The following is a 22,786-nucleotide window of genomic DNA, read 5'->3' as shown; positions in this document are numbered from 1 at the left end:
GAATACAATTAAATTTACTTCGGCAGTGGCTCTGAGTCGCCCTACATTCACAGAATTCCCAATGCAGGAAAAACCATGAAAACGTCACCTGCCAAAGTGGCTAGAAAGAGTGACGGGGTTACCTGCCACTGCCGATTTTAACCCGCATTTGTCAGGTTGCCTGGTGTTTATTTCAAACCCTGATACTCTTATAGAGGACACCATTTTTTTTAATCCAGAGGGCTTGTAAAAGGCTCATATAAGTCATTCTTGAATATGGCCATATTAACACCATCGTATTTCTTCTTCCTTTTTACCCACTTGCTGGTATTTTTCTGGATTGTTCACCCAAAAATCATCATTTACTCACCCTCATGTTGTTCCAAACCTGTTTGGCTTCGGTCTCAGTCAGAAAGAAAGTCATATGGGGGGCGAATAACATAATTTAAATTTTTTGGTGAACTTTTCCTTTAAATCCTCTATTTGGTAATAATCTCTTTCTTGTCACTTTGTACTTTGACATTTACCTGTAGGAATACTGCACACCTGCTCTCTCCAGTGCAGGTAATGCTACAGAATTTCTAAAGTAACATCATTTTAAAAGTTTTTAGCTCATGGTTTCCTCTTTCCATTTTCTCTTTTGCTAAGTTTTCACTTACTCATACACATGGTGCTTAGAACTAATGATCAATGGTTCAAAACAGACCACCATGTCATTAGGCCTAATACGTGCCCATCTAAAGTGTATTTTGTATTGTCTACAGAGAGTTTTGAGTAAAGTTCTGTTTCAAAACCTAGTAGGCCAGCAAGGTGGGCAACATTGTAAGACATCATAGGCTAATTGACTATTTTACATTTTTGTTTGTGGTATTTATTTCTGTGCCTCATTAGAAAATGCGACATTAGCCTAGCAACATGCTAACACGAAACTCTATTGAGATTAATTGGGATTTAAGTCTATGGTGCACTTAATGCGGAAAGCACTATTTGTATAATGCACAGAGTTGTTGCCTATATAGAGCATTTTAAATTGGTCACTTATAATGTTCCATTTCACCTGCCTTCACAACCAGGCTGCTCACTAGGTTTCAGAACAGAAACTAAATTAGCTTCTTTTTCAGCATGTTGTTATGCCGAAATGGTTGTCCATGCAGTGGTGTTATGCTCAGTTCTCTGTGTTGTCAGTGCTGACATGTTTATAACTAGGTGCTGTTCTTTATCTCTGCAGGGTCAAGGAGCCATCACAGAGAAGCTCAGAAGCTTCAGCATGCACGATCTTACCCAGATCTCTCAAGGAGATGTGTACCCAGGGTACTCCAGCTCCAACCCTGCCAGAAGAGCTATTATGGACCATCCCGACGGAGCTGGTACATCTTACCTGTCACTTTAATTATTTACATGGCATCCTTTGTTACCTTTCACAATGCTGATTCTTCTCAGTGTCCAGTCAGTCATTGACACCTTTTTGGGTGGGCAAAGCGCCACACCAGCACCCCTGCTAGATCCGGCCCTGCTTACAGTACCTTTATCTGTCCCTTACAAAAATTAATACATAATTATTTAGCCAAAAAACAACAACATGGTAACTACAGTTTTACTATAGTAACACCAATGATTAATTTGTGGTACAAGTATGGTTTTTAAAACAATGGTTTCCACCAAAAAACATTACCTTACAAAAAAATAACCATGATTTCACTATGTTTTTGTTTTTTGGCAGAAAGATTTAGATTTTGATTTACATAGTTTTTGTTTTCATGTATTATTATGGTTTTTCCACAAATAGCATGGTAAAAATGTAGTTACTGTAGTAAAACCATGATTAATTTTCATAAGGGATGGATAAAGGGATTGCTGGGGAACCCAAAATAATAGTGAGGGAATATAAAACTATTGAGAGGAAATTCCCTCCCTGTCTTCTAAGGGGCTCTGTAAAACACCAATCAGGAGCTGGGAAAGAAATGCAGCATGCAACAGGGTTTCCCATGGAAAACTTTTAAATATCAGAAAATTTTTAATTGAACTTTGTATTTGTTTTGGGATTGATTGTGATTTACAGGCCTGGAAAAGTCATGAAAATTAAGAAAAGCTAGTGAATATTCTTTTTTCTATTCTTTTTTGTTATGCACACTTTAACATTTTCCATTGGCTAGAAATTGCTCTTTGTGAGTGCAATTTCTATAACGATTGCATGGCTGCAATCTCTATATTTTAACAACTCTTATGCAGAAATCATGAAATCAAATTCATTGGTCAATAGATGAGGGAACCCTGATGTAAGGATGCTTTTCAGTAGCGTCAGTAAATCTATAGAGCTTTCATAATGATATCTCAACCAAAAAGGTTCTGGAAATCACCGGCATGTTAACACAGCGCTGGTTCTGAAGCAAATGGAATGGATTCGTATTTGTCTCCAGCATGGGAGAGTAATAAGTAATAGTGGCACATTCATAGCATGAAAGGTCTAGTGGCGCTTTGTGAGAAGATGAAAAAGAGGGGGGAAAACTGCTCAGGGAGCCTCTGAGCGGAATACCTAATGTGCCTCTATCTCGGTATGCTAATGCGCCCGGCACGTTTGAAATTCCGCCGGCATCCAGGTCATTTTCATCTCCTCTGCAATGAAGCCATCAGAAAGCCAGCTCCTCCAAAATGGCATTCCCTTTCAGATGCTCAAAGCCAAGGTGAAAGATCCCAACTGATCAAACGAGCTGCTAATTGCAGTTTGAATTTAAAATGGGTGGTGTAAAGAGAGGCTTTAGACTGTTATTTATTCTCCCGTCCTTTAATGTCAGTTACGCTTTGTGTAAAGCAGCATTCTTCAGCTTTGGAGAATGCCGTAAACGTGCCTGTATATAGCTTGTGTGTTTCTTTGTTCTCTGAGTGGCTGGGCAATGTATAAAATATTGAAGATATATTCGCAGTGTTTTGCAACATTGTGAAGATCACAATGATTTTACTTTTTGTTTGGCCATTAAGGTTCATGAAGAGCGTGTCATTAGACGAATTACCTAATTTCGTGAAGTTAAAGGAATATTCCTGGTTTCATTCATGTTAAGTTTAATCAACAGCATTTGTGGCATAATGCTGATTACCACAAAAAAATAAAATACAATTTTAAAATAGCGGTAACAGTAAGGTACTTACAATGAAAGTGAATGGGGCCAGTCCATAAATGTTAAAATTCACTTTGTTTCAAAAGTATAGCCACGAGACGTAAACATCTTAAGTGTTAACATGATTTTACTGTGATATAATCGCTTACTTAGCTTATCTGTGTAAAGTTATGTCCAAAATTACAACTTTGTTGCCATGACGACACACTGTTTTAAACCCTCTAAGTGATTTTATCACACTAAAATTGTGTAGAACAGAGATTTTTTTTTTTCATTCTAAAATCATATTACATCTTGTGGCTATACTTTTGAAACATTGTGTTTTAAGGCTCTATTTTCACGAGTGCGCAAAGCGCAGCGCTACTTCTAAGTGCAATTTTTGTGCCAGTGCAAGTGGGCATGGGTGGGAGTGTTTGCACTGCTGTGGGTGTAGGCATGCAAACTGTGGGTGTATTGTTTGTAAATGAAGTGGCGTATAGCGCAATTTGCTATTTTCCTGAGGAATTGGTCGTTGCGCTAAGACGTTTCAATACCACCTCCTAACTCCTAGAGTCCAAATTCAGTTTCTGCATTTGCAGTTTGGAGATTCCACAAGCAGGTGGTAATAAAGTTCATGTTCAAACTCTTAAAATATAGTGGAACATTAAATTAAGTCCCTGACAGTCATAGCCACTTTAAGAAAAAAAACATTTATTATGAGATTGCGTTAAACTATCTAAAGGTCATAGCTCATTTTTCAATTATTATCATTATGTTTATATTTACAGTTGTATTTATGATCTAATTTATATTGGTATTTTTCCTCCTGTTGTCGTAGAGTGATTTTTAAGGGGCTGGTGGAAGAAGCTGGACAGAGTAAAATGTTTGGATTTGGTATGATTATTTTTTATTTTTTTATTTTTATTTTTTTACCACTTCATTTTGATTATATTTTCGTTTTGTTTGAAGTGTAATTTTAATTTAGAAATATATTTGGGTTTTTTTGTTTCATTAAATAAAATAAATTTTTTCAAAATCGGCCAATAGAAGTGAAGTGCGTTCCGATACAATCACTGTTAAAACTAGCCATGATTTGTGTGTCAGTTGATGAAAATGATTAATATTACTTACATTCTGTATAATTTAACAGCGCATACATCCAAATTCTGACGAGAATTACACTTTCTGTGCGTTTAAAAGGAGTGTGTCACTGTCATAGAAAATGCCTGACATTCAACAAGGATGCAGTTAATGCACAAAAGAACACAAGCCATATTTATATTCTTCTAATTCATTGCATACAGTCCATTTACACTGCCAACTTCTTATGAATGTGCTGTCGGGATGGACTATATAATAGGACGCAGATGCTGGAATAACCGGAGAAGAACCTCAGAATTAAATTGTACTTGATCCAGCCTTTTTGCGCATTGCGCTGGCGATTTCACCAAACCCACTTGCGCCTAGACTTAGTGCATGCTTGCATGAAAATACCAAAACTTCATGGCCATACCCATTGACTTTGCGCTTATGGCTTAAGGCATTGCGTTGCGCTTAAAGTTTGCGCTCTTAAAATAGGGCTCTTAATGTTAAAGGATTATTCCGGATTCAATACTAGTTAAGCTCAGTCGACAGCAATTGGCATAATTGATTACCACAAAAATTAATTTAGACTCGTCCCTCCCTTTTTTACAAAAAGCAAAAATCGAGGTTACAGTGAGGCACTTACAATGGAAGTGAATGGGTGCCAATTTCTGGAGGTTTAAAAGGCTGAAATGTGAAGCTTATAATTGTATAAAAGCACATACATTAATTCTTCTGTTAAAACGCTTGTATTATTTGAGCTGTAAAGATGAAAATCATCATTTTTACAGTCGTTATAGGGGTTGTTGACATTACATCGTTATGGCAACAAAGTTGTAAAATTGACTATAACTTAACACAGAAAAGGTTAGTAAGCGATTTTATCACATTAAAATCATGTTAATAGGCATATTGTTTACTTCTTGTGGCTATACTTTTGAAACATTGAGTATTTTAATGTTTACGGATTGGCCCCATTCGCTTCCATTATAAGCGATTCACTGGAACCGAGATGTTTTATTTGTTTGTTTTCTTTTATAAAGAAAAATGAATTTTTTTTTTAAAGAAAAATGAATTTTTGTGGTAACCAATAATATGACACAAATGCTGTCGATTGAGCTTAACTTGAATTGAACCCGGAATATTCCTTTAATGGATTGGCCTTACTGTACATGCAACCTTTTTTATTTATTTATTTATTTTTTTATAAACAAGATACAAGTCAAATATTTTCTGTGGTAATCAATATTACGCTTTAAATGCTTGATTAAGTAAGCTCAAATCGATTGAGCTTAACTTGTATTGAACTTGAGATATTCCTTTAATTTCTGTTGATCAGTTCAAATTGTAAATTTTAATTAACCGATTCAAAACTCTCATTGAACAATTTGTCAAATCACCCAAAGACATTTCTTGAAAAAGATACTAGGCTATACATAGGCAAATATTGCTGTTTATCACTATGTTTTGTTATGTTGGTGTATGTAAATAACAACAATTAAATATCATTCTTCCTTGCATCCATTTAGTGGAAAACATGCCTTGGACATTTTTAATTAGATTTTGTATGTATTTTACTTCTTGCATTAAAATTTTTTGAATACATTAAAATTTTTGAATTCTACTTGAATACAATGGCTTTATGATCGAAATTTTGATTCCTCCGATTAAAAAAAAAGAAAAATCCCTTTTTCTTTTTTTTTTTTTTTTAGCAAATTTATAAATATCAAGATAGAATGTTGTCAAAAGGTTAGAAATAGATTAGAAATTTTTATTTTTTTTTTTGTTATATTGCCCAGTGCCATGGTAACTATATACAGTATAATGGCCATATTCAGACAATGAACCTAGTGAAATAGTCAAATCAAATTGATAGCATATATCAGAGAAGTCAGACTGACTGTCAGGGCTTTTTAACAATCCACAGAAAATAAAGATCTGTCAGCTGCGTCTCTATATTTTTCATCTTTCTGCTTAGCTTGCACAAAAATAGTCCTGGAACATTAGTTGCATACTTTTCCAAATCTTAAGGAAGTTGTGATATTGCAGTAATTGAAAACAGTGTTGGGTGTGGAAACAAAGGATAGTGCTCAGAAAGATTTTTTTTTCTGTATTTAATCTGCCCCCTTATGGTAGAATTGAAAACTGCATGCACAATACTGACGTGTGCTGTGCTGGTCTTGCGTCCTTTTGTCTGGTTGTATCGTTTGAGTGATGGAGTGTGCAGTGAATCTGCTCTGGCTCGACTGGTGTTAGCCGTCCTGGTACAGGCTGGCTCTGCCTAGCCCCAGCGCTACCCATGGAGCCCAGAGGTGATGGTGCCAGGAGCAGCCTGAACCCAGCTGCTCTCTCTCTCACACACTTTCATACCAGTCGTCCTTCTCTCTCTCTTTCCCTCCATGACTGAAATCTAGATCTAGACTCGATTAGACCAGTGCTTCTTAATTGGTGGGTCTCAAGTCTGTTGTGATAGGGTAATGGACAGTGGAGAAAAACAACACTTAATGCAAATGATAAAAAGCAACTAGACATATATTCGTGGATGGTAAGGATAGCACAGTAAATACGATTTTAAAAGAAACTTGTTTCCCATACTTTTGTTGTTGGCATTAAAAGCCATGCATCCAATCAAACTCAAAAACAAACTGTTTTTTCAACATACATTAATCTGTCTCTTATTAATATGGCTTATATTATTACAGTATTTGGCCCATTTTTGTACCATGTGTTAGGCTGGTAGATCACACTTCTGCTGATGTTTATGCATTTACAGAAATGTCAATATTTCTTCTATTCAGCCGATGTTATGTAATTTTGTACATTGTTTAACCTATGCAGTTCATGGTATTAATCTGTGCCAATGTTTGATTTCTTTAAGTATTGATGTGTTGTATGATAGACAATTTTGGCAGTTTGTTTAGTCACCACACGATGTCTAATGTAAAATCTGGATCTTAAAGCAAAAGCATTTGAAAAACCACTGAACTACATCATGCTTACAGTTCCACCTATTGTCATGCCGGATCAAACCTTGAACTATACTTTGTCCATCTTTTTTCTTGACACATTTGACTTTTGATAATATTAAAGAAGACTTTAGTATGCTACCAGCTTATGTAAAATTGTTTTTTTTATTTTTCAGAGTATTATCAGTATGATGATGATGATGACAGGAGTGATGAAGAGGGTAAGGCTGTGTTTTCTGAGGATGAAGCTGTGTCTCAGCACGGCCTCAGACGATCTCAAAGCGTCAAAATCACACGCTCAAAGCTGCGCAAAGATGTAAGTCCAACTTCATTTCTCTTTTCCTTTCAAGAAAGAACTACTAAGTGAACATTATATCATATAATTTTGAACACTTATTTAATATTAAGCCTGCTAGATTTTGACAAACAATTATATTGTAATTATTTTGACAAATTTGACACATTAGTATATTGCATGTAATTGGGATGATACCATTTTTTGCAGAACGAATACAAGTATCGAATGTTCCTCTACAGTAATTGCCAATACGATACCTGTTTTTTTGTTTTTTATGTTGCAATTGTCAAATACAATACTGTGAGACTGATGATTAAATGACAGCATGATTGTTTTTTCAGCAGTCGTTACTCAAAAGACATGATCAAAAAAGTCATTTTTAGCTGTCACAAAATGTATTGGATTAGCAGCTCAAAAGACAAAAATAAAAAAATTCACAATTTCATGAACCGAAGCATCTCTGCATGTTACCATGTAGGGCCCTATGAAATCCATTGCATTTTTTTAATTTAACGAATGTTTTCCGTTTTATTTTTCTAAATCCTCTATTCGACAGTTTAATTCAATTTTCTCATCAAAAGACATTACATTCATTAAAAAACTTTAATCAAATGGAAATAGAACAAATCATTTTCAACACAGCATTGCATAGTTTTTATCAAATGAGTGGTGCATTTATACAGATCCTCACAGCACAATCCAAACTGCAACATTGCACTTCTTTTTATCAAATAAAGTGCTGCACAACAGAGCATCACAGATATGAGATATTGCTTAAATATAATACATTTATTATTATTTTATTAGTAGTAGTAGTATTATGGTGAATATTACATAACTATACAGTAGTGATATATTTCTGTCATTTTTTGTTTTTTGTTTTCATTTAAATGGAGCTTTTATTTTGGCGGAAGTGAAGCCCTTTTAGTTTCCATGTGTTTTTGACAGTAGTTTTTTCACCTTCTGATAAGCAGTTCACTACATGGCCCAGTATGATTATTAAACTGCAAATTTTATACCGCTGCGATTTAATTAAATAAATATATAGTCTGTATGTGCTGTGTGCTTTAAAGTGAATAAGCTGTGCTCTCAGTCATCTACTAAACATCTACTAAACACACATAGTGCTCATGATGTGTTTTTTTTAGTGTATGAGCGAAGCGGGCTGCACATGCAGACTATATATTTATTGCATTAAATTGCAGCCTTTGTGGTTTAATAATCACGCTTAGACATGTCGTCAGTATATAAATTTTTTTGGTATTGGAGCATTTTTATAAGTATGAGTACAAGGACAGTATTGGACCCGATTCTGATACCAGTCATCGGGACATGCCTAACATGTAACATTGCTGCTGCTGCTTGGATATCAAAAAATCACATTTAAACAGCTGCACATGTTGAATAGGGCGTGTAAAAATTATAAACTAGCACACAATGTCTTTTGCCTCCAAATTAAGTCATATTTTTCCCATATTCTGCTGCCAGTAGGAACAGTTACACTTTTAGGATGTTCACATTTGAGTCCTCTTTCTAAGAACTAGCACCGCAACTAAAAACTTTAATTCATTCTTTAATCTGTTAATTATTTCTTTAATCAAATTTAGTTAAAAGGCTAATTTTATTTATTGCATTTTATTGAAAATACATTATTCCACATATTGCCAACTGTCTTCTTCATGTGCAAGTTGGTGGCTGAAAAAAACATTTTATTTTATTTTGTAGGTATGTATGCTACACAAAATGTTCAAAAAAGATTTTAAATATAAACATTGATATGCATTTTTGTTATACTAAATTATAAATTAACAAAAGCCCAAACCTTTAACTGGTAAGAAGTAGAATGTTCTGCAGGAACACAAACAATTCACTCCTCTGAACAGTAACGTGTTACTTTGACTTCTTTTTCCTGTAAATGTTTAATTAATATTTTTATTATAATCCCCAACTTGCAAAATATGGATGTTAAGTTAATATGGTTCATTTGAAACCTCCATTTAAAGTCCAGCAATGAAAATCTTATCAAAATGAATTTTTAAGTCAAAATTAATGGCTCAACGACCTGCACAGATGAAATTATGTGATTATGACCTCCTTTAAAGGGTTTAATATAAAGAACTCTATTGCTTTGGACATCTTGGTTTGTGTATTTTTTTTATCTGCTCTGTGGCCTTTTTTCAAATGCATTTTTCACTACTTTAACCCTTAAATGCATGGTAATTTTTTCCCAAACACACTTACATATTCGGGTCTTTAGAAACCCGGCACTTATCTATCAAAAATGCCCAGATAGTGTCAAATTTTCAAAATATTTTCAAGACAATAAGAAACAATAAAATAAAATACATTTGGATGTTTTTCATAAATTAAAGAGATAATGCAACAAATCCGGACAAATCAAGAACAGGATTCATTATTTTCACACTGAAATGTCATCAGATGCAACTGGCTGTCAAACACATATTGAGCTACACATAACACATAATCTACACATGTGTAATGTATGTGTAACTTATGTGAAGCTTATGTGTATTTTCTCAGGCACTTGTTGAATCTAAATAGATGCACAGCTTACATTATTTCAGTAGTACACCCAATTGACAATAGTCATATCATAATGTTCATGTGTTGTACTTGCTATAAGTTTACTTCGAAGTTGTTTCTTCGTCAAATAGCAATGTCAAATGTAAATCAAGTCAATCACTGAAACATCAGTGCCACCTCATCAGTACATCAGTATGCATATAAAATACTGATAATTCACCATTGTCGGTAGTTGCACAGAAAGTCAACGTGATATAGTATTTATTTGTATGAATATAGTACTCATTTCTCTTGTAATATACAAAGAAATAGATATCCTGTGATAGTAAACTTAAATAGATATGAAATAATTATTTTAAAAAAATGTTTTTTATATATATATATATATATATATATATATATTGCAAAAAATAAGAAGTGCAACAAAAAAAAACAACACTCTTACATACCTCGGGTATTTAGAGACCCTATACACTTTTGGTACCTAAACCATTATACTTTTTATTTTTATTTTTTTTTGTTGCAATTTTGCCGTATTTTTATTTTTGTGTTAAACTATTTATAAGAGATAGACTGAGGAATACTAAAGAGGAGTGGGCACATCTCCAAAAAATGGATGAGGTCCCGGGTCTCTAAAGACCGAGGTATGCATTTAAAGGTTAAAATGACGTCACTGATGGAGGTTTGCCATGCCACAGTGCACAAAGCAAACTAATCGATAATGAAATTCCTTGTTTATTTTCAATTCTCAGTTTTTAGCAAATACTTGTTGCAGCCCTAAATTAAATATTATTAGATACATTTTTTTATGGTTTTCCACCTGATTTGCTGTACGATTGATTATAGTAACAGTAACAGATGCTTGTTGTCATCTGTTGGTCACAGGCACGTTATGGATCTCTGAAGATCAAAGGGAAGAAACGGCCAGCGCTCAATGCCATGACTTACTCCAGTGTGGAGAACTGAACTCACTACTGACATGAGGGATGAAGTGTCCACATTATCAGTGGACAACAAATATCTTCATATTCTCTTTCATAAGGGCTGTGGACTATTTTTCATGTGGTCTCTTTTTCATGGATATACCAAAAGGACTATTTATTTCTTCTACCAGCACAAGTGTGTACATATGAGTATCATGAGTAGTGAAATGAGCATCTGAGAATTGAGTGATAGGTGTTGGCTTTTGCATTGCATGTTTTTGTCTGAATTTGACATTCAGATGTCTTTTGGCTTCAGTATTTGTGTTTAGTAATGTGTTCTTTTTGGATGTGGGTTTTATACTTCTGTTTTACTTCATATTTTGCTGCCTTTTAGATAGTTTGTTTTAAGTAGGTTTTTGACAATTTAGTTTAGGTTTAGTTTAGGTTTTAACACTTGAAAATGATTTGTCAACATTAGACCAAAAGTGTCCCTTATCAGTAATGAAGAACATACCAAAGATATAGAAAGGCTGTGTTGTATTAATGTTGACCTTTTAGGGGGGGAAAAAAAACCTTTTGCACATTTTGTGAATCCTTGATTTCTGTTCTCAATTTAGAATGTTTCTTTATTTGGGAGAAAGTCCGCACTAATATAAAATCTCTGCTGTGTCTGAGCGTGCAGGTAACTCTGTGCTGTTGTGTGGGTGGATGCGTCATTCAAAATTAATGCAATGAGATGAATAAAACCAGAGTATTGTTATTCAATAACTGTCTGCTTGTTTATTCATATGTACTTTTTTGTATTATTTTGATATTTATTACTGTTTTACACTTTATTAGAAAACTAAATATGATTTATTCTGCTGATGAGGACATGACATTTCAGTCAAAAACATATGATATTTTGGATATTTTGAGGTGGCTCAGTGGTTAGCACTGGTGCCTCACAGCAAGAAGGTCACGGGTTCAAGTCCTCAACTGGGCTATTCTGTGTGGAGTTTGCATGTTCTCCCTGTGTTCATGTGGGTTTCCTCCAGGTGCTCCGGTTTCCCCCACAAGTCCAAAAAACATGCAGGTTAAATGAATTGGAAACTCAAAAAATTTCCCCATAGGTATTACTGAGAGTCCCCAAGCCATTGAGGGTTGCATTAGGAAGGTCATCCAGCAGAAAAACCTGTGCCAATTCAAATATGCAGATCATGGTTTGTCTGCTGTGGTGACCCTTAACAGGATCAGCCAAAAGAAGAATAGATTAATACATGGAATATTTGTACTTTTCCTTTGTCAAAATACATCACACTTATTACTAGTTACAGCACCTAAAACATGTGCTTTGTTTTAAACAAATATTAAATCAACTTAAAATCTTGATGTTAAAAAAATATCTTCAAACCAGAGACTATTTAGCAGAGACGGGCCACTTCTGTTAAAATGAATGGGAGAAATTGGAACGGTTAACGGATGTACAAAGGAAGTCCCACCTTAAAGTGGTGTGTGGCGTAGTGGACTAAAGCGCTGAACTGGAAGGAGAAGGTTGTTGGTTTGATCCCCATAGCCACCACCATTGTGTCCTTGAGCAAGGCACTTAACTCCAGATTGCTCTACGGGGATTGTCCCTGTAATAAGTGCACTGTAGGTCACTTTGGATAGAAGCGTCTGCCAAATGCATAAATGTAAAGTTAAAAAAGCCAATCTCCTTTTAAATTCAGATGTGGCCTGTCAATCAACTCGAGAATACGCATGCGGGGGAAGTTGCGTTTTTTAGTGCAATCTGAGGTAAAGAAGAACAATTTAGGATTCCAGTGTCTCTGTCTGCACTGCTATGTATATGACCAGTAAAATAAAAAATATATGTATTTACAATTTAATATGAAATTATTTCCATCACTTAGTTCCTTTAAATGGTTTCATTATTAATGTGTCATAATGGATGTAGTATGCAAAAAAAAGATTAGAAACTATTCTAGAAATTGAGGTCAACCATATATAGTCAAAATTTCAAAAAACTTATTTTTGATTGTAACACTTCTCAATGGAAGGAGGCAAGAAGCAAGGTTTCCTGGTTCAGGTATGCGTTTAATTGAGCACCCTGTCGCTTACAGTTCCACACACTTAACAGTTTCACAAACAAATAGTTCCTTAGGTCGTGTCACTTCATTACATCAATTGCATAACATATCACGCCGTGGCCTTTCTTGTGCCAATCTCTCTCCCCATCTACTGGCGGTGTGGCTCTTTTATGCCGCTCTCCCCGTGCTCACTGAAATTAGAGAGTTAGACATAATTTACCTCAGGTGTAAGTGCCCTTACCGCTTTCTCTCTCCGGAGAGATGCTTGACCACGCTTGACCACTGCCACACATCCCCACCGCCCAACTCAGGCCAGGGCGGCATCCAGGTAGGTTCGTGTAATCGGTAGGGGCGGCTCCATACGACGACCCCCGGCATGGTCTCGATGTGGTGGTAGAGGGGAGAACACATCCACAAACTCCTGTTGCAACCTGGCAACCTCTGCGAGTTGACTCGGCGAGAGGTGGTCTCCGCAAGTAACCGGGGTGAACTGTCTATGTTTTGAACTCACCTCCGGTCCGAGCTCCGCCTTCTCGGGAACTACCATAGCCAGCATCACAGGGACCGCCTCCCTCCACAATTTCAGGAGGTTGAGGTGGTATATTTGACGTGCGCCCCCTCTATCGGTTCGTCTAACTTCATAATCGAGATCTCCCACTCGTCGTGTGACCTCGAAGTGTCCTTGCCACTTGGCAAGTAATTTAGAGCTCGATGTGGGAAGTAATACAAGCACTTTATCTCCCAGTGCAAATATCCTTAGCTGAGTTCCCCTGTCATACAGTCGGCGCTGTCATTCTTGGGCTTGGAGCAAATTCTCCTGTGTCACTCTATACAACTGCTCATTTATAATTGCAAAATAGGGGTATGAAAGGGCGATGTCAGGCTGGAGTCGTTGACCATCGATGACTCTCACTTGGTCGAAGGCGTGTTTGAGGGTTTCGTCTCGTGACTGCTCCAAAGGGAAATCCCCCTCAGGGAGTTCCCTGAGAAGGGGAGGGGCTGCAGCCTCTCCCCCTCACTCGTCATTATGACGTGGAGCTGTCGAGGACGGCCCCGGCTCCGCCTCCTCTGCCAGAGCATCGCACATTGCACATCTCCCTAATTTCATACAGGACCCATCCGCACAAATTCCCTTTAATAAAACTCTAAAGTCAGGCCAATCAGTCCCCAAAATCAGTGGATGGGTGAGGCGGGAACTAACCGTGGCCTCCATTCTATGCTTTTTTCCCCGGAATTTAACCGTCAGGGTCACCACCGGATACTTGTGGATATCCCCGTACACACATTTCACCCTCACCGTTTTAGTTGTGCCCAAAGCCTCGGGTTGAACCAAGTGTTGGTGGATAGTGGTTTGATTACACCCGGTGTCCACCAACTCTTGGTGAGTACCCCCCTTGACACTTACCGGTATCCGGTACGCTCCGGCCTGGTCAGGGGCAGCCTGCGGGAGGTCCGAGACCCGCACTACCATCCCCAGCTCCATCAGAGGGCACTGATCCCGGAAGTGGTCTGGGTCCCCGCACATCCAGCAGGCTGGCCCAGGCGCTACGCCCGCACTTGCGTTGGCAGGTGCCCCCCCCCCGAGAGGGAGAGTGGCGGGGCATCGGGGTAGGGGAAGGTGTCGCCTCCCATGCCCGGGGAGCTGGTCTCGGTGGCTGAAGTCCTCCTCGTCTGCGTGGGGCAGGAACGGGCCCTGGGGAGAGAGTAGAACGAGAGGAGAGAGGGGAGGGGAATGAGACAGGGGGAGGAGAGAGAGAATAGGAGGGCTCTTCTGCCCTCAGGATCACCACCATGTGGTCCTCCGCAAGCCGGACGGCTTCCTCCAGCGACGCCGGGCGGTGACACTGGACCCACTCCGCTGTCCCCTTTGGCAGTCGATGTATTAGTTGCTCCAGTACCACCTGGTTGATGGTCCCGTCGACGCCGAGGTCCCCCGCTAGCAACCATCTTCGGCAGGCGTCGCGGAGCCGTTGGGCAAAGGCAAACGGGCGGTCGGAGCTCTCCAGCTTCAGGTTCTGGAAGAGTTGACGATTCTCCTCCGGACTCTGCCCAACCCATTGTAGGATGGCTTTTTTCAAATCTCCGTAAGCCAGGAGACTCGTTGCCGGCAGTTGTTGAGCCGTGAGCTGGGCTTCCCCGGACAACAGCGGAATAAGTCGGGCCACCCGCTGGCCGAGCGGCCAGCCCCAGATCTCGGCGGTGCATTCAAACAAGTCGAGGAACGCCTCGGGGTCGTCCACCATCCCCATCTTCTGTAACGCAGGCGGGGGCAATGGCGTGTGGATGTCCGAGGTCACGGCTGGGGACGCCTCCTGGCTGAGGAGGCTCCGGATCGCCTGCCGGTCCTCTGCTTGAGCGTGTAGGAGTTCCACAAACCGGCGATCCTGATCTTGCCGGAGCTCAAGCAGGGTTTGCTGGGGCGACTTCCGTCCATCTTCAAACTAATCCCTGGTTTCGGCACCAGTGTAACACTTCTCAATGGAAGGAGGAGACAAGAAGCAAGGTTTCCTGGTTCAGGTATGCATTTAATTGAGCACCCTGTCACGTACAGTTCCACACACTTAACAGTTTGAGTTTCGTGTCCACTGCGGTTTCACCCAGTCTGAGAGAGTGCAAAATGATAAGCTTTAATCACATGAGAAAGATAGATAGTGTTATGAAGATATCTAAATCTCCCAAAAGGTACACATTATTTAAGCATGTAGACTGCTATGAAGAGTCTAATCAACCTTTCTTCTAATGTTGCTTTCATCCATGAGCTCTTATGTACTTAATGTTTAATGTTCCTGAGATTTTAGACCCTGCTTTGGTCTAATAAAATACAATGATCATATTGCAAAGGCTAAACAAAAGTATGTCAAGCCAAAGTGAATGCTCCCGGGCAGCTATTTTCTATCAATACAAGTGGCATAAAAGTACAGCTTCTATCTACTTGAATGGGGAAAGACCAAAATCTACAAAACGGTTGATCAAGATTACAATCAGAGAACATATTTCAAATCGGCAGTAAAATCTGACAACAACTGTATCATAAATTGTGCTTCTTTAGCTAAGATCATGCTAAAATACTTTATTTATCAGGATGGTCCAGGCGATGTCTGTATCTAAAAGGTGATTGGCTCTTTTAAATGTAGGGCAGGACTTCCTTTTTTACACCCGCCATAATGGGCGTTCCAATTTCTCCCATTAATTTTAATACAAGTGGTCCTCTTGGGCTAAATAGTCTTTGGTAAAGCCTGCTGAGCATTTACCAATACAACACATCCACTAAAAATACTTTATATTATTATGTAGACAATTATAAATACTGTATATTTATATTTGTCTACAAAAGTTATTTAAGCATTTAATCAGAAGCCTTTAGATTAAAACGTTTTAAGGTCATGAGGAACATTAGGCCTAAACGTTTGATTTGAGTTTGCCTGCTTACCTACAATATCAGTCGAGTACCTGCCTCGTCCACTAGAGAGCAGGCGTTGTTAAGGTAAGTCTAAACAAATTCCCGATTTTCACATCACTGAAAATGTGCAAAAATTATATTTTTTGCCTGTATAAATACAAACTGTTTGATTAAACTTTGGTATTTTCTCATCACTATGGTTGCCAACTTTTTGGGGTTCACCAAGAGAGCTGATATACATCTTTTTGGTTAAGAGCAGTCCAGAGCTATTGGACCAAATTTAGGACCGTGATTTGGCACCTTGGTTCACTTTTGAGTAGTTATAAACTTACACCGTTACAATGGTTATACTGAAGTCAGAGGTTGTCCATTTCTCCATTCTTACTATGTATTCACCCTAGAACAGAAATAACTGATAGAGAACGTGGTGTTTACAAGAATATTTCAGATTAAACCATGTCCACTAGGGGGAGCTATAACAGCATATATTTAATGGATGTATTCAAAATGTAATATTAGACCTCTGCATGCTGTGCATTATATGGTACTGCCTGCTATTAAAAATATTATGTGAAACTAAATGTATTATACAAGGATAGCATCCAGTTATCATTTTGCAAATAAAATTGTTGTTTTGCATTTTTAATTCAATTTTGTATAAGAAAAATTCTTAACCTTTGGCAGACTGATCAAATAATCAGTCAAGAAAGAGCTGCTATTACTTCTGGTAATATACGGCATACTATATCCAGCAGAAAAAGTAAGTATACAATTTGGAACATAGCCATGGTCATATCATTTACAATTTTGATGAATGGCACTCTTTTCCATAGAACAAAAGTGTATAGTGGCCAACAGGCTGAAATTGTATTCGTTTTTCGCTGATAACCTTTCTCAAATCTCATTCTCTCTTGTGCATGTTCAAACGCTGTTTGGCATCAGAAAACTGAAGAAGTCGTATTGACCACTTTTACTGTATGTTATTTTTATTGTGTTGTTTGACAGTCCTTGGTCACTGTGTGCTTTAGTTGTATGGAAAACAACAGCATGAGCATCTGTTCCACGGAAGTCATTTGGGTTTACAACAATTCAATCCTGACAGAATTTGCATTTTTGAACTAACTCTATAAGGCACTGTTTATACATTGTGATCACATTCCCTTACAGTCCAGTTTCTGAAACTTTCCATAAGTAAATAATAAGTGTCCCCCCAAGGGCCAATAAATAACTGCTTATATTCAAACCTTCATGACAGTAAGAACCGGTAAAGGCACATAAATATTTTCCATGTGACAAAACGTCCTTGCTGAGCCAAAATCAGATTACATGAATAATCTTTTGTTTATTTGTTTGTTTTAAATCAAAGCTGCTTATTTTCATACCACATTCCTGAAATGCTTAATCATCGCTCTAAACACATGTATGTCAGGCTGAGCTCCTCCGTCATGGCTGTCCCCCAGGGTTTGACCAGTATTTGACTTCACGATTAGGGAGAGGTCAGGAAACCCCTGCTGATTCTCCATGTTCTACTATGGAATCATACAGTGCTGCCGTACAGAGATCACAGCGTGCATGGATATGTTCTCCTGGATCTGTGTCTGTACTGTTACTTAGTTTGAACTCTTGCATACCTTGAGTTCCAAAGTTTTGGTGCAGAGCAACTAAAAGCACTAGCACCCATAGAACTAAGTTTAAACGATGGAACAATCAATAAATCAGCAGATGATCTTAAGGAACGCAACGGAATGTATGGTTGGAGAAGGTCTGAAAGATAAAGGGGAGCCAGATTATGAGTAGCTTTAAAAGTGAACAATAACATTTTATAATCGAGCCGATATTAGACAGGTAGCCATTGAAGTTGAATAAGGGAGGGTGTGATATGTTTAGTAGTCTTAGTATGAGTGACAATTCTTGCAGCTGAATTTTGAATTATTTGAAGACGATGAACTAATTTATCAGGGATACCAAATAAGATGGAGTTACAATAGTCAATAAGGGATGTTACCAGGGCATGAATAAGAATTTGAGTACTATGCTGGGAAAGTCATGGGCGGAGACTGGCAATACTACATAAATGAAATAAATGCAGTATATATATCTTAATCTGGAAATGCCCAGCAGGAGTTCTACTTGGGAATACCAGTGATACAGTAGCACACTAAACCATTCCACACCCATTACTCATAACACACAAGCATTTAATTAAGCAAGAATTAGGTAGCAGACGATTAGCATGTTCATGAACTATATCAGAAATCCATAATAAAAATACAAATTAAACATGTTTAAAACTATGATAATCTAGTGAAAGAGTGAAATAAACACAAACCATTTCAATATTTATTGTGTGAAAATAATTTCTATACATTTTCCAATAATAACGACTGTCCCACAGTTGTGGCGTCATTTCTACCACACGAAAAGCAATTTTGTCCCTACTAAAAGTTTTTTTTTTTTTTTTTTAAGTTAGTGTACTTCTTAACAAAGTCGACAAAAGTGTCAGTGAAGAGCATGCTTGAGATGAAATATCAGACAAGTAATGTGTGGAGAAAACAAAGAAGCATCAAGGTAAATATCACTTGTGAGCAGAATATTTTAATAGGCGTCATTTCCAATTAAGCAAAAAGTGTAAAAAACATTATTTAATTGTATTTAGGATACATAAAATGTTAGCTATGAAATTAGCTTCAAGACAAAGAGGGTGGACATTTTATTTAGAAAATGATAAAAATGTTATTTCCATCACAGAATTAAACACAATACAGAATATGAGATGTGCTGGAAATGAAACTATGGTGGAAATTTTCATGACTTTCAATAAAAAAAATGACAAACCTCCTGTGATACATGTACTTAAGCTGTTGGACATTTTAGGGGAAATAATCATTATTTTTTATACAAAAAATACAAAGTGCTTAAAGCTAATATATAGTCATAATTCCAACAACTGTCTTCACTATTCAAACAGCTTATTAAACATAGTAAGTATTGATTTGATACAAATCTAAAAATGTCAAAAGGTTTCTGTGAGGGTTAGGTTAAGGGGTAGGATTAGGATTATGATACAGAAAATATAATTTAATACAGTATATAAAACTATAGAAATGAATCAATATTGATGATAGTAATACCAACAGGTGTTTGTGTGTGTGTGGAGAGATACATTACTGATTGCAGTGTACAAACATTGCAGGAATATCAGCAAGGAGCGTTCACCAAACTGACAGCAGTTTAGTTTGCCTCCCATCAGCAGTTATCTGAAGCGGAAGACATATGCCATGCATAAGACAAACAATATGTGGTAAAAGTTTACGGCTATCTGCTCACTGCAGGGAGTGGTGTTTGGACACGCAGAGATGCATGTGGCACTCATGCACGCACACCAAAACAGAAGTTCATAAATGGGTTCAGGAAAGGGTCAGTCACACACTTAATACACACTGCACCATTAACTAAATGTTTCCTTAATTGTTTGAATTATATGGTAGTTGTGTCCCCTTTTGCCCATCCCCCACCCCCTGTCGCTAATCCGCATGACCCCTAAAAGGCTGCTCAGGTGCGTGTGTGTGTGTGTGTGTGTGTGTGTGTGTGTGTGAGTGTGTGTGTCTGTGTGTCTGTGTGTGTGTGTGTGTGTGTGTGTGTGGTGCCATGCTTGTGGAGGGAGGGCAAAGGGGAGGAGCTATGTCTAACTGACCCATGGCTGAACTTTGCAGAGATTTCCTGTTGCTGCAGTAGACAGTGTGTTCTGCTGTGGAGAGGTTCAGATAGCCAGATCTCTCCTCCCATTTGCTCATTCCCTCAGTTTGAACCTCCATTATTCAACTGAGCATGATCAGATTTACTGTTATTATCCATTTATTTGGGGTTAACATGTAATTTCAATGCAGCAAACAGTCAGGATGCCTGTTTTGTGAGTTGCAGCCCCTTTTTTGCTGCAACATCAGTGTGATTTGAAAATGAACCTTTAAGGGCTGAATCTCATTAAAAATCAGGTCAAATTTTATTTCAAAATAAAAGGAAAAATCTATTATATTATAAGAAGCCTAATGTGTCATTTGAATGACAATCTAGCACATTTTCCCTAAAATCATCATTACCATAATGCACACAAAAATTTTTTTTTGTTTTTTTTGTAATTCTCATTATTCTCAATGATGTTTCTCAATAGATTTTCATTACTGTAATCTAGTAATTTGTAAAAAAATAAATAAATAAATAAATGCTTTACCACAAATATGATCACAATGTAAATATACTTCACAGTGTAAATAATATGTACATTTTCTGGATTACAGTAATGAGAATAACATTTCTGCATCATGGTAATGAGAATCTAATAAGAAACATTATTAACAGGGCCGTCCTTAGGGCAGTGCAACTGGCCTTCGCTTGGCCCGACCCTTTGCTTGGGATGGCCAAGTCACAGGAGTATTCGGGAAACAATGAAGCAGTTCAAGTAAGACTTTATTTGTCGCACACTCCACACTCTTGGCATCTTGGGCTCTTCACTCAAACGAAAACACTCTCTGAACATAAACTCTCAAAACAGGCTCTTAATAACATACATTCTAAATACACTCTCAGAACATGTCATGCCTCACTCTCGTGTCGCTCTTTCTGTTCTCTGGCGTGTCTTGGATGCTTTTTGAGGTCTCTCCCCGCTATCAATGTAACAAGAAACAGCTGTTAGAAATTACTCCAACCATTTTAACGAGCCACACCACTCCCTCTCTCCCACAAACAGACGCACGACCATGCCCCCATCCCCACAGTCACATTACAGTAATGAGAATACAATTTTTGCATTAAAGTAATGTGAATATAATGAGAAACCTCAATGAGAATAGTGAGAATTATAAAAACTCAAAAGTAAAATGTTTGGTTACATTACGTTAATAAGAATCTAATAAGAAACCTCACTGAGAATAATGAGAATGACAAAACCTCAAAAGTAAAAATGTTTGGGATGACTACAGTAATGAGAATCTAATAAGAAACCTCACTGAGAATGTTAGAGAGTGACAAAAACTCACAATTAAATTGTTTGTCTGCATTACAGTAATGAGAATAAGATTTTTGCATTACGGTAATGAGAATTAATAAGAAACCTCACTGAGAATATTGAGAATGATAAAGACTCACAATTTAAATGTATGTCTGCATTACAGTAATGAGAATTAGATTTTTACATTACAGTAATGAACAATCTAATGAGAAACCTCACTGAGAAATGTAAGAGCAGCAGTAATTCTGTCAGGAAGTCTCGGTAGTTTATACCATTCATTCAATTAAGGAATCTCATCCAATCATAATTCAGCATCTGCTTTTTAAGTTCCACAGGTGTCATTCATCATTTGTCATGCACAATGGTTTTACTCACTCGCATGTGAGCGAAACACATAATCACGTTCACATTCATCTATGCAGCTGGTCTCAACAGCAAGTCACGCAAGTCCAATGATTTTTTTCTTCTCTTGGGGGAACAGTTGTCAAATACATCTAGCTGATGGCTGTTGGGGTTTAGGTTTTCGCTATCAATGATCTCAATTCCCACTTCATCATATATTTATATCAGTACGGCTTTTCAAGTGGCAAGGTTTCATTTTCAAGCGTACTTGATGTGCGCCTGTCTTTATGTGTTGTGTGAGAAATGCTATGTTTTTCCAGCATGGCGGTCATGTCATGCGGGTGAGCCTTGTTGAGGTTTTCATTGCTCATATCAACAGTGTTTGCATGCCCGAGTATACCCCTGCATTGGGGAATCAGTTCCAATATTCATACATGTCGATTATGCATAGTACTTTAAGTGTACATTGTCTGATTATATCCTTCAAGTTACATGATGTGTCTCGTGTTTCTCTTGTTGCTCCAATCGCATGTGAAATCACAGAGATTTCGATTTACTTCCCATGTTTACATACACTGTTCTCTTAAAGGGAAATGTTCATAGGCTGCTTTGTCCCTTCTGACACCTAGGTAGGATGTTGCGCAACAACATTACTGAATTACATTCAAATAACAGAGCAGCATGCCTGGATCATTCAGTTATGGTGACAATTATGTCCCTTGGCTTTAAGTCATGATAAATATTCAAATAGTCATGAAACTCCCTTCCAAGGCATTTTTCTATGCTTCTTCCTTATTAAATCATTTGTATGTTTTGATTTTATTGTCTGCTCATTTGAGATAATATTTACATTTTCAATTCCTGATATCCCTTTCTGCTTTTCATCTAGTACTGCACTTCGTGACAGTTAAAAATTGTGTTTATTTCCCAGATATGTGCTGGTAGTGTTAGACCTTTCAATTGTGCAACCCTAATAATTGCGTTCAATTGCATGGTTCATTATGTGTCATTGGTGTTTATTGCTAAGGTCCATATATGAGATTTTTGCTAATTATTTAATGGTATATTAATTATTTTTACTGTGG

General features: G+C 37.5%; 1 protein-coding gene across 2 annotated transcripts in view; it reads left to right on the top strand.

Moving 5' to 3' along the window:
* The window catches only part of LOC127422923 (receptor expression-enhancing protein 3-like), a 75,138-nt gene extending 63,485 nt beyond the window's left edge, over positions 1–11,653 (top strand). For both annotated transcript variants that reach the window (XM_051666779.1, XM_051666778.1), the window contains 3 exons: positions 1,208–1,346; positions 7,297–7,436; positions 10,848–11,653. In XM_051666779.1, the coding sequence (XP_051522739.1) occupies positions 1,208–1,346; positions 7,297–7,436; positions 10,848–10,928 (360 nt within the window). In that variant the 3' untranslated portion in view covers positions 10,929–11,653. The remainder of the gene's footprint in view (positions 1–1,207; positions 1,347–7,296; positions 7,437–10,847) is intronic.
* Positions 11,654–22,786: the final 11,133 nt, after the last annotated feature.

The sequence above is a fragment of the Myxocyprinus asiaticus genome, chromosome 32 (assembly GCF_019703515.2).
Source record: "Myxocyprinus asiaticus isolate MX2 ecotype Aquarium Trade chromosome 32, UBuf_Myxa_2, whole genome shotgun sequence".
NCBI lineage: Eukaryota > Metazoa > Chordata > Actinopteri > Cypriniformes > Catostomidae > Myxocyprinus > Myxocyprinus asiaticus.
Note: the sequence above shows the minus strand (reverse complement) of the source record. Positions and strands in the feature narration are given on the sequence as shown.